The 13166-nt window shown below is 36.0% G+C and overlaps 1 protein-coding gene and 1 long non-coding RNA gene across 24 annotated transcripts in view; one reads left to right on the plus strand and one right to left on the minus strand.

The window, feature by feature from the left end:
• The window catches only part of LOC147581809 (uncharacterized), a 34472-nt gene extending 21471 nt beyond the window's left edge, over positions 1-13001 (plus strand). The window contains exon 2 of the long non-coding RNA XR_015250288.1: positions 9139-13001. This is a non-coding gene — a long non-coding RNA (uncharacterized LOC147581809). The remainder of the gene's footprint in view (positions 1-9138) is intronic.
• The window catches only part of ANK2 (ankyrin 2), a 673807-nt gene that overhangs the window by 54088 nt on the left and 606553 nt on the right, over positions 1-13166 (minus strand). For 15 of the 23 annotated variants that reach the window (XM_086704357.1, XM_086704361.1, XM_086704354.1 and 12 more), the window contains 3 exons: positions 9357-9459; positions 8623-8726; positions 3836-3871 (listed from right to left, as the gene is read on the minus strand). In XM_086704357.1, coding sequence (XP_086560483.1) covers positions 3836-3871; positions 8623-8726; positions 9357-9459 — 243 coding nt within the window. The remainder of the gene's footprint in view (positions 1-3835; positions 3872-8622; positions 8727-9356; positions 9460-13166) is intronic. The other 8 variants (XM_086704366.1, XM_086704362.1, XM_086704352.1 and 5 more) reach the window with 3 other exon arrangements.

The raw sequence follows: 13166 nt of genomic DNA on the forward strand, positions 1-13166 counted from the left end.
AGGAGCCATGTAAGTACCATATTGGGCGTGACCTTGCTCCTCCTATTTCTTCCTGTGTTCTCCCAATGCCTAGAACAATGTAGATGGAGCACATAGGTCATCAATAACTAATGGTTGAATGAGTGAATGGAAGAATGAAAAGAGCAAGTTGTAAGGACTTGTATATATTTATATCTAATAGAGAGAAAAGGCAGCAAAAGTGAAGGTAATTCAATTATTTGGTCTCTGGACAACCAATCCAGTCAGAACTCATTCAAATTACTACACCCAGATATTTCAGCTCATAAAATAGCAAAATAGTTGGGAAGGACTATACTCAATGTTAAATATTCTTCTATAGGCCTTTTCCTGCCCCCAAATAGGAGACTTCATATATTTATTTCCCTTGGTAGATGATTAGGAGAAAATGGGAGTAACCAAAAATCAAGAGTTTGAATATAACAAAGTCAACGATTTTATTAGGAGTGAAAATTTCATGAAGACAGACCAAAGATTGGGAAATCAAAATAAAAGAACTTAAAGGCTAAAGCTGCAAGTCGATAAATTTAAGTTTATATAGATCTGGGAAGTAATACTTAAGTACTGCACCCAACCAAAGCAAATTGGGGAAATTAAAGCGTCAATATGCCTAATTCAGAGAAAAGAAAAATAACATTTCCAGAGAAAACAAGCCTTTGTGTCTTTCTCAACTAACTAAAGGAAGTAGCAAGACTAACCTAAAATGACAAGCTCTGGGGAGGGAATTGTCTTTTGCCAGAGAGCTAGGGAGGGGGCTTTCCAGGAGGGGAAGAGGGAAAGGGAAGGCAGGAGGGGGAGAGAGACAGAGGCAGGAGAATTGAGAAGAAAGCAAAACAGAAAGAGGTCAAGAGAGAAACGGAAAGAAGAGAAGACATGAAAGGACTAAACAGTAGTAGTCAGAATGAATAAAAAGGTGTATAAATTCAGCAAGAAAAAAGTCTACAGAACTTACTCTATAGTCTACAGACTCAAATAACATAACTGTGGAATACCCACTAATTAAAAAGCCGAATATGCAGAATTGTATACTAAAAGAAGTCTTTTCTTCAAATGAGAGGGAATAAGAGAAATACTAATTCAAGTGCCAATGAAAAGTCTTTTAGATAAAACATGCTCGTTAATCCCAACAATTTCTAATATAAAATTGGGTAAGCATTTGAACACTTATATTAAAAATACCAGAATACCAAAAGGTTTCACTATTCGGATAGGTAGTAGAGTTAGTAAAGCTATTCTGCAGTGTAAAAAACAGACTGTAAGAGACCATGCACTTTTTTTTTTTGTACCACAGGAAAAAGTGAAAACCTGGAAGGTATGAGTCATGAGATGAATCAGCTCACATACTAGAGTTAATTAAATAAATAGGATTTTCTCATATTTTCAGGAGATTAAAAATGGGATAATACTGTAAACATTTGGAAGTAAAAGGAATAGAAGTAAAAACATATAACTGAATATGTACAGAGGAGATGGTATATGGACTGAAGCTCAGCCCTGCTGTTTGTGAACTTTAAGACTGAAGCCTTGTTGTGAGGCACCTGGGAGGCTCAGTCAGTTAAGTGTCCCACTTTGGCTCAGGTCATGATCTTGCAGTTTGTGGGTTCGAGCCCCACGTGGGCTCTGTACTGACAGCTCAGAGCCTGGAGCCTGCTTCGGATTCTGTGTCTCCCCCTCTCTCTGTCCCTCTCCCGTTCTCTCTCTCTCTTTCTCTCTCTCAAAAATAAATATTAAAAAAAAAAAAATACTTAAGCCTTGTCTCAATGAGGGAGAATCGTATTACCACCGAGGGTGTAGCATGGATTAAATCATGTGTGGGTAAAGCATTTAGAAGTCAGTAAAGGCTTGTTGCCATCCTTTTCCATTCCCTACACCCATATGATTTTGTATTTCGAATGTCATAAAAACTACAGTGCAATATAATGCAACACCTAAGAAACAGAGAAACTAACTTTTATCAGATATTTAAAATAAACATGGAAACTTGCTAAAGCAGTTTAATACAATGGTGGAGTTTTTATTAGTTTATGAACTTCACTGTTTAAGTAAGCTATTATCACAGGGCACAAGATAATGGAGCAAGTACATTGCTCTTTCCTGGATCTATATGTCATCTATCATTAAATCTATCTCTGTTTGAATTACTGCTGTAACCATGGCCCTCAAGTTTCTCATCCACAAAATGAGAGAATTCGGCTAAATAAACTCTAAAGTGAGCTGGTGTTAAAATTCTATGTACCATTTCCTGTTAACTAAAGTTTGGAAACCTACTGAAATGTTTCACGTCAGACGCTCTGTAAGAATTTTTATTGGGAAAATAAACTGCTTTTACTGCAAGAAATATAGATTATTTCGCTGTATGCTTAAAACAGTCAACGAACAGTTTTGGAGAAAATGTGTACGCACATTCCACTGAACACTGACTGAAGCCTGTACAGACAAAATTTATCACAGAATATACTCAGCTTCAATTGCATATCTTACTCTCCAAATGAAATTCAGCAATCATGCAAAACAGAAAGTCTTTCTGAAGTTTTCTAAATTGTGAGATACAGTGTTATCACAATTTAAAAAGAATAAAAGCAAAAGCAGTCCACCATTATTATGCAGATGATTTGCCTGCAAATACACAATTTGATTAGCTAAACAGGTACATGCTTCAGAGGAGGCAGCAGAAAACAATGACTCTGGTCTTTTGAGGACTACATCCTCCACCCCAAAAGTTACTAATCCTTAGGTTCACTTTTAATTCATCCAGGGGTGGGGACAGGGAATTAACAGCATTCAGAGTTAGTTACTGGGTGAAAATAGGAAAAAAAAAAAAAAGTCATCAGGGTGCTTCAGTGATCCACATATACATAGCAAGAGGGCCTTAAATTAAATCTGATTTCTGGGCTTATGGGAGAAAACAATATCGTGATCTCTTTCTCCTCTCTAACTCCCTTAATTCCTTCCTACTTCTCCAAATTCCATAGGCTGAAAAACTGGTGGAAAATCGCTTTGAAAAAAAATTGGCTCCAATTTGTAAAAAATCCCCAATTATTTATCACTCACAACGTTCAAATGTAGAAACAGAATATTTACTGTGTGTTTCAGAAAAAGTAAAAGGATGGATTTGAAATTTTGAATTCCAAAATTGGAAAATAAACTGTCTTATTTGTAGACAAGCTGTGGTATCATGGTGAATTACTGTACAATAAAAATACTATAATCAGTAGTCTGATAAGAACCTTTAAAAATAACTTTATTGAAATAATGAAGAATAGGTATTTTTAGAAAACTGGCTAGAATCATTCTATAGCACAATTTCCAAAATATCAAAAGGTTGCACTTAAAGCAGTACTAGCAAAGAAATGCCCTATTAATAAATCTTCAGACTTTGGTTCGCCTAGAATATAGTTAAAAAAAAAACCCTGCTAAGTGACACTTAAAATCATAACCTACAATATAACTAAAATAGCTCAACCAATTTGCATAAAAGCTGAAAATAACATTCTTCAGCTCTATGTAGCACTTTTTCTCACCAAAGAAGTAGAGATGTGGAGACTCAGGTCCAAAACAGGCTCTCACAGTAGCTCTACATTGATTGTGGTGCAACCCCACCTACTTTCCAAAGGAAAAAAAAAAATACCCACTTTCCTTTCACCACAGAGAAAGAGAATTCAGAAATGACCACAATTTGGAGAATATAAATCTGTCTCTCTCTGGCTAGGTATCTTCACACTAAAGCATCCTGAGATGGGGTATATGCAGAAGGAGATGGTGAAAGGGGGAGAGGAGGAGGCGACATGTTCAGGGAAGGAATTATGCAGAAGTTCACCTGCTGTTGTCACGATCAAGACATGGAGAGATGCGGCTGCAACAGAATAGATACTTTAGCACAGAGAAGGAATGGATAAAGTGAAATATAAAGAAGGAAATCAGAAGTGACTTTCAACCGAAATATATTACTTATACACCAATACAGTATTCACTGAAAAAAGATGGAAATACAAATGAAATATAGCTCTATGCAAATGCGGAGAGAAGAGCAAGGTATGGGGGTTCGCAGTGACTCCCAGTTCAGGGAACTGGGGATGTGATAAAATCACTGGATTTGGATTTGTAGCCTTATTCAACACTGGCTGGGGGAAGGTCATGTAACAAAGTCTGAGTGTCCCAGGGAAGTTGCCAAACACCAAGGGGCACTGCAATAAAAATCACAGTCTTTGATTTGATGGACATAGTCTCCAAACTTTTCAGTCATACTTTTAATACTTTCAAAATAATGGTAATGCCCTTTTGGTCTTCTTCCAAAGAAATGCAAGCAGAAAAGGCACAACTTAAATAGCTTCAATGACAAACAGTCGCATCAACTATAAGGTAGAGCAGGTAACATTAATTACCTACTAGCAGGTAACAAAAAACTATGCTTTTTTCAAGACTTTCATTCCCTGATTTGTGGTTTACTGTTCTCACTGGCCACACTGTCTAGTCCCATTTTCTAGTCCTTTCATGCCTCTTCACCCTGAGTCTGCTTTTCCACAAAACCCTCCGTAAGTTTTCATATGATTCACTTGTGTTTTCAACACTTGACAATATACAAAGGGATACATGTTTAATGGACCAGAAATCCAGCCTTACAAAACAGTTGTTCTGCCACTCAGAAAATAGTTGTCTTCATCCAAAAGAATTTACCCTCATGTACCTTAAGAAACTGGGTTGTCTGAAATACATAAACAACTAAGTTCACTGCTATAGGAATTTGATAAATATTGTCAAATGAGAAACAGTCTTGATTTCCTTGCCTTTCTAACGTCACCTTCCACTATTTGAGCTAATTACCTTCATAAATGTTTTTGTTGACTTTTTTTTAGAGTAGTTTCAGATTCACAGCAAAAATTGTCACCATGTTTTAATGAAAAAGGAGTCCTTTAAAAGATCACTCTCTTATAGGTTTGTAGCTCCTGTAATATATTTGAGCATAACATCACGAAGTGGCATTTAATTGTTGGCACTGGCTGTCATTAAAGGACTATAAAAATAATACCACTGAAATAATAACATTTAAAATGAATCACAAAACTATTACTAGAAACTGTGCCTTATTTGTTAATTCATTATGCACTTATGAAATGGAGGAGAATTAAAAACTTCAAATTCTTTGCCCAAGCTTATGTTGGTATACTCATGACTGGTCTTGCTAGAAATGACTGTTTAGATTGTGAATCAGTAACACGATCCAAAGAACAGCAACAAAAATATTACTGTCAGCCTTTCTTTCGCCAGATATTGGCTGTATATACTGGGTGCAGATTTTTTTTTTAAGCACTGATACCTACTCTTTTGTAGTCATGGACATTAGTCATTGGAAAAATAGAGCAGAGGTTAAAGAAAATTACTAATACTACTTTTGGTAGAAAGTGTGCCTTCTATTAATCTAAAAGCCCTTTATGGAATCAAATAGAACATTATACATAAAATTAGAGGCATATGCAAAAAAACGCTGACTTTATTATCCCCTTTATCTAAAAATCAACTATTCCTTACATTTTGGGCAGATTTGGAAGTGACTTAAGAATTCTCCCTATCAATTAAAAACTTAGTTCCCTAAAAACTATATAAAAATGACTACACGGGTGCCTGGTGTATAATGAACAAAATGAAAAAGAGAAATTATAGATGATATGATATAATGAATGTTATTCATATCCTTTAATATCATGGTAGCTTTCAAATACCATGACACTCAAAATCCTTGTGTTCAGTGTAATTACTCATCCCATTAGAGGCATCTGTGGCATTGCATTCAAATTCTAGAGACCTCACTAGATATTATCTAATAAAAATAACAAGTCAAATATTACCATTATGAATTATACTAGAGTGGTATTGTCACTTGAAGTATTCTGAATACATTCTGCTTATTTGAAATTTGTGAAGGATTTAGAAGGTGTATATGAGGGTTATATAAATACTAATAGCTATAATTTATTGAGTACGTATTCTTTCAAGGCAAAATGCTAATTATTTAAGAGGCATGGAATCCATAAAGCTCCCTTATGGGATCCATAATATAACACTCATCTTATAAACTGAAACTTATAGATAAATTATGTAAATAGATATTTTACATAACTTGCCCAGTGTCCTTGCCCAGTGTCAGGGCTGGGAACTGAATTCTGATTGGTCTGACTCCAAAGCACACTTTGGTTAGTGTTTGAATAACCAACATGTTATCTGCCTTCCACTGATTGTCTTCCAACTTCAAAAACAACAGAGAGGTGTGTTTCTTAAAAGTAGAGGTTAGATCTTACTTATCTATTTTCCTTAGTGCCTGACACAAGGTTCAGTACTTTGTAGAATTCAGCAATGTGTGAAGAATAAATAAGTGAATGAAAGGGATAAAAAAACATTTGAGAGAGGGGCGCCTGGGTGGCGCAGTCGGTTAAGCGTCCGACTTCAGCCAGGTCACGATCTCGCGGTCCGTGAGTTCGAGCCCCGCGTCAGGCTCTGGGCTGATGGCTCAGAGCCTGGAGCCTGTTTCCGATTCTGTGTCTCCCTCTCTCTCTGCCCCTCCCCCGTTCATGCTCTGTCTCTCTCTGTCCCAAAAATAAATAAACGTTGAAAAAAAAAAAAAATTAAAAAACATTTGAGAGAACTAAGTATATGTTAATTACCTAGATCTCCCTGGTAATCAAAGCTTTATTAGGCAAAGTTGTTCCTTTCTAACAGTTTATGTATAAAACAGACATATTTGGACTACTGGTGCTGGTAGAAAATGCCAATGCTGAGACCCCAACAACAGAGATTTAAATGTAATTAGTTTGAGTTGGGGGCCTGGGTATCAGTATTTTTTAAAGCTCTGAGGGGATTCTAATGTACAGCCAGCGTTGAAAATTGTTTAGAATCAATGATCATGTTTGAAGTTTATAGAAAAATTGGCTTATTACAGACCAAGAGTTTAAACATCCTTATCTTAATAAGTGGTTAATTTTTAACCAGTGGATGATCTTGTTTCATCATAAGTAATTAACTAGAATTACTTACGGCATGTTTCTAGTTTTATACAACTGGTGTGTATATTGATGTACTTAAGCTGAATAGTTTATTGCCCTTCAGTAGTTAAAAGGTTTAAGGAATTCCTTTTTTAAAGTAAATTATTTATTCTGAAAACTGAAGTACTACCATAACACTTTGACTCCTGTAAATTCAGCTATTGATATTTAATCACACTTTGCCTAAAATAATCTTGTCACTTTGTAGGCTGGTATAGACTTCAAATATTTTATTGTGATTTCTAGATTCTGATCTATTGTCCTTCAGTACTCTAGGTCCAAGACTCTTTTCCTCCTTAGCATTGTTGAGAAATCTGGTAGAAGAATGTAATGTTATGTCTTTAGAATAATGATAGCTGTCAGACTTTAATTATCTCTTTTACACCTAAAAAAAGTTAGTAAATTTGGATGATGTTTAACTTGGTTTTTATTCACTTGAAATAACTCTTGTATCAGGAACTGCCTTTTACTTATTTAAAAAGGAAAAGAATATTATGATTATTTTCAATATCTATGTAACTAGTTTTAAATTCTATGAGCCTGTAGTAGAAAATTAGACTACAAGATCCCAAATTTTTAACTACAGTATCTTCGAATGCTTTTCTGAAAGGAGAATATTTTAGAATAATAAAAATAAGAAAGGATCCACCACTCAAAATAGTTCCAGGGATTATGGATAAGGAGTTTGGGATAATAATTTATATTAAAGTATTGCACGGATAAAATACAAGTGAGGCTTCTTTAAATGAAAATGGAAATGATTAAATGAAAAATATTTTTAAAGCTTTTATGTAGTTATAAAATTACTATACAAATTGAAACTACCAAAATGTAAGGGAATAATCTTTTGCAAAGAGTGAAACAATTTAAAACTCCTTAAGCAAATTATTTTCTGCATAACTTAATTCTTACATCTTACGAACATCTTTAAGTATGTTCAAAATTATTAACTCTAAGTAATCCTACTTTTTAATGGGTTTATACAAAGAGGCAGCATTTCATGCATAATGACTTATATATTATCTGGATAACTTTTAGAAGGTGACTGAGAACCTGACAGGTTGCATTAAAATTTCCCTTTTTGGTACACCCCTACTTCAAACAGTATATGAACTCTTCTATCTGTGTGATCCAAACGTCTGTAAACATTATTTTAAACGTGTGAATATGTGAGGAAAGGCATTTATTAAACTAGTCCGTTAACCTTAGAAAAACAGAACTTTCTAGAAAGCAAGTGATCCTGTCCCTCTTTTTAAAGATATCTTTCAGACAAAATGTGAACAGTAAGGAGGCCACTGGTATATTCTGGTTAGTTAGCAAGCTGTCTGATGCAATTCTACTAGTTATTTTAAAACAACAGTCAGTTTTTCTATGCTGAATTCAACTCTTTGGGCAGGTTTGTTTGTGTAGATCGAGTCCATGTTGGATAAAGCAATGTTATTTACAAGTTTAAACAAAGGTCACTTCCCCTGTAAGCTAGCCATCAGCTAAAGCTACTGGACAAAGCTGTTATTTTCAAGCTCATCTCTTTTTACCTCTCGATCTGGATACATAATATTGATTTACTCACCCTGAATGAATAGGGCTGGAAGAAAGAGCCACGTTGTCTAAGTTCTCAGTGCCCCAGCTGAGGCGATAAGAATTCCTTTCTGCTTCCTTGGCTAGAGTTGACACCTAAATACAAAGAACACGGGATTTAACAAAAATACTTTCTTCCAAGTGAATAAAATATAATGAACTCTAAAAAGTATCACAGGAAAGTGGTATTACCACCTTTTCATTTAAAAATATAAGACCAAGTCATTTAAAATGCATGTTTTATAATGCATTCCCATTTAAATTACACTGTTGACATAAGACCACATTTGTGAAATTGTCTTTAAAGATAGGTATTCCCATCTATTTCTCTATATCCAACCAGCCAAAACTGATAAAATCACATCTAAGATTAAAATATTCCATAATTGCCTCTCCCTGTTTTCTGGGAACTGAAAACAATTTTAAATATAAGGTAAATATAATAGCTTTACCTGTACCCTTCATTTTATACCTTAAATGCATCCTATCTCACTTTTTCCTTTAACAGATATTTTATGAAGAAATCGATTTAATGTATAATTTCCACAGAAGAATTAACATGCAGCATATCACTTTGGAAAAGTCCTCAGACTCTTATCCTAGCTTGTCAACCACATTAAAAGGATTTTCTTTACACAAAAAAAACTTTCTCTGGACATCTTCAGCAACCAGTAATGTTCAAAAGCTCTCCAGAAAGTTGAAACGTCAAAGTGAAAAGTCACGTACCTGGTGACTGGGGATGACAACCGTGTCGTCAATCATGGCACTGTCCCTCAGGTAAGAGGCATGGCTCAGGGTGTGAGACCTGTCGGAACTGAAGGATCGAAGGCTGGTAGGTTGGCAGGAGGCCATGGTCATGTACCAACAGCAGTGGCAGGGTTGGGAGGATGGAAGGATGAGCCGAGCAGGAGAGTGAAAAAAGCCTGCTATTAGCTAACAGTGCAACTTCCAGGGGGACATTAATCGCAACCATGGGAGAAGGAAACCCAGGTCTCTGTGTTGCCCTACCTTTCTGTCCAACAACTAAACTAACACATCTTTTGACTGGTTCCTACCACTCAATGGCAAGGGCACAAGGGAATCCAGAAGTGAAAATTTGATCCTTCTAATCTGATTTATTTTCCTCCCAGAAGTGTTTGAAACCAGCCACTGTAGTTTACTTACTGCCAGGACAAGAAATTCACACAGGAAATAATGCCAGAATAGGTTGCTTAAATCTGTGTTAAATGTTAATCTCCCTGCAACTAAGAAAAATATTAGGGGGGGGGGGGCGGGGAATAGACCACCCTCAGAGAGAACAAAATGAAAGCACAGGTTTCATTTTCTCTCATTTTTCCATTCTCTCCATGCTTCATTCTCCTCCTCTCCAACTGTGAATGACTCAACACTGGTGCACTCCCCTGGAAGGTACAGAGTGAAATGAACTGTGACCAGATGCATGCTTCCTGCGGAAGTGGAGTTCCTCTTGTTTGTCTCTGGTGTCTCCAACAATGCTATTTCAAAGGGCAGCATTGTTCCCTTTGCATGTCCTCTGTGTGGTGAGTGAAGCACCAAAGAGTGCCGGTTGCTGTGGCGATGAGATGCAAGAGCACAAGAAACCGTTTCTAAGCACCAACCAGAACACAGACACATCTGCCAGCACAAAAACAAACTGCCAGTGGACACAACCGAAAAATGAGGCTTGCTTTCAAAATGGGATTTAGGCCTTGATAATTGATGCTGTATATTTTTGATAAATCTGAATTTCAAACTTCGGAATGATATACGCAAATGTGATGGGTAAAATTTGACATTTGCATAAGTGCAATTCATTCCTTCCTAATCAATTTGCACAATCAAATGACACATAGATTGAGATCTCATATAAGCTCATATATTTTACACGTGTTAGTCTAAGAATTAAATAATCTGTATTCAAAACATTAGCCCAAAGCCCATAGGGAAAAATAGAGATGTGCAAGCTTTCACAATATTTATAGAAGCAAAGTTTCATTTACTTTCAGCTAGTAGGCATTTGGCCAGTGAAGCACTGTAGAATTATGGACTAAATGTCAGGTTAGCATATTTCTGAGCAAAAGCTATTTTCATTTTGCAAATATACCTATTTCTGTAAGCCTTATAACTGTCATTTTTATGAAGTGCCAATATAGCCAACTTCAATTATCTTTGAGGAAATCATCATTTGGTAGATAATTCATAGGAAGTTAGGGCCTTCACCCTCTTATCCTGCTGTAGGTTTTATGCCCCTAAAATAGACCTGGAATATCAGAGGGTAAAGTGATGTGAAGCAAAGCAGCCGATTGTCAGATCATATATAAATGTGTGTTTATAATACAAAGAAATCTAATTTGGGAATTCACTATTTTGTGTTTTATAGGCTCTCGAAGATTCAGGCTCCAGACACAGCAAAGGCAGGAGCAGCCCAGACACCTTAGTGAGCCCATCCATAGGGGTTTTAGTCCTGGCAGCTGATATTGGGGCTGGTTTTACAGTTGTGCAGTTGGGATTTCGATGGTGTACTTCACAAACAGGCTTCAGGCTACTATGATTAACTTTGGCCTAACCTTGAATTTGAGGATGAAAAGAGATTAAATTATTGGGGGAAAGGATCTGTAATCTCAGCAAAAGCTCGTCTCAACTGCTGAGTAAATTTTTTTTTCCCTGCTTTAAATCATGAAGATAGCTAAGATCCACTTGTATATGTTTTGTACCAGGCAGCAAGAGATATGTAGGTCTTAATTCTACTTTGCTTTATTTTGTTTTGAATTTGGCCAAGAGAAGGGAAAAAGGAGGTGTGAAGGATCAGCTTCCTGAAATGATAGGTCTGTCTATAGGGTCAACCATCTTCCCCTGTCAGGTTCTTACCCGGCTCAGATTTGTTAATTACATTAGCTCTATCCATGGCTTTAGAATTCAGAGCTCCATGTTGTAACTTTACACATGTAAATGTGCTAGATCTATATGAATGAATAGTGCAAAAGGAGCAAGAGGCATTGAGGTACAGGATTAGACATGCCTGCTCACAACAGCGAGTAGAGACTCTGGCAGTAGGTAGAATTGACTCCTAAATGTGACACTGGAATAGCGGAAACACAGGTCTCAAAGAGAAAGTGGAAATTTAGCTTGGATGGGAATAAACTGGCAATAAAGGTACATGAAATAAGACCTAGTGGCATAACTGCCATCACTATAAAGGTCTGAACTTTGAAAGAAGGCAGTTGGGTCTCAATTGCCACACTCAGGGTGATCCTATAACTCGGTGGATGTCTGTCTGCTTGGGAATGAAGTCTTAAAGAACTCATTCGGCTGCAAGTACAGAGCTGCATTTTGCAATCTATGCATCAGTAATAAAGGTGGATTGTTTTGATATCTATCTACTTGATACCTGGGTCTATCTCTTAACTGGTTTGAATCAGAGGGCCAAAAGAGTACTGGTGTTTTTTGTTTTGTTTTGTTTATCTTTCCTAAAGCCTCAACAGAAAAGAAATACAGAAGGAGAAAGAAAAAAACAAAAGAGATACAGTTGACTTACAACCAAAGATGAGATTAGGGTAGAGAGAGAAAAATATTAGCATATGGAAACAGAGAGTAAGAAAAGTTGGAGAGACAGAGGGAGGGAGAATGAATGAGTGAGAACGAGGCCCAAATATCTCTATGATTTTATTCTGTCTTACTGTTTGCTGCCTTCTAAAATGCTAACTGGGTATTCAATCAACGTTTATAGTTTCTAACTGCTCTTGTCTCTGATATATAGAATTTACTTAAATAAATAAAATTAGAATATTCCAACAGTGGAGAAATTATTCTAGTGAAATAATGACCAGCACAAATGTCTGGAATAATTCAAGTCTCTACCCTGACTGAAAACATTACAAACAGGTTTAAATGTTTTACAATTCATTTTTGTCATAAACTCAGAGATCATGCCATTCAGTTAATAAGGTCAAAATAACACGTATCCATAGAAGTGTGAATTTTTACTTGCTGTTCAGCTAGGGATTGTGCCAAAAGTTCTGTTATGGTCTTAAAATTATACTTTTTTCCACTATAGTAAACTACTTTATGGACACAATAGGTAGTATCAAAGTCTGTAATTTCACTGAAAAATGTAATAATTACTACCTTAGTATGCTGTACTATTAGTCAATTAATGAAGTTTTTCAACCCTACTGAACAAGTGAATATCCAAAAATGTTTACGCTTTATGTGCTTTATTGTCTGTAAAAGCTTCTGTGGTTCACTGTTACTTAGTGTTTTACATTAAATTTAAATGGCATTTTTAATTTAAAAAAATAATACTATGGACACAACATCTAATCAGAATTTGGATATATTTTTAGGAATGTACATTAAATTGTACTTATTTTTGTTCTCCTGCATCCAGGTACATTTTAGGCATCAGAATCGTTTTTCTACCATTTTCAACTACACACAAGGCTGACTAGGTTCCTTTGGAGAAGCCATGCTAATGTTTTATCAGCCACAAGGTGGAGCTGTGATGTTAACACAAAATCATACCAGGGGCATGTCATAGAC

Source organism: Puma concolor, chromosome B1, assembly GCF_028749965.1.
Source record: "Puma concolor isolate L17-30 chromosome B1, mPumCon1.1.hap2, whole genome shotgun sequence".
Lineage (NCBI taxonomy): Eukaryota > Metazoa > Chordata > Mammalia > Carnivora > Felidae > Puma > Puma concolor.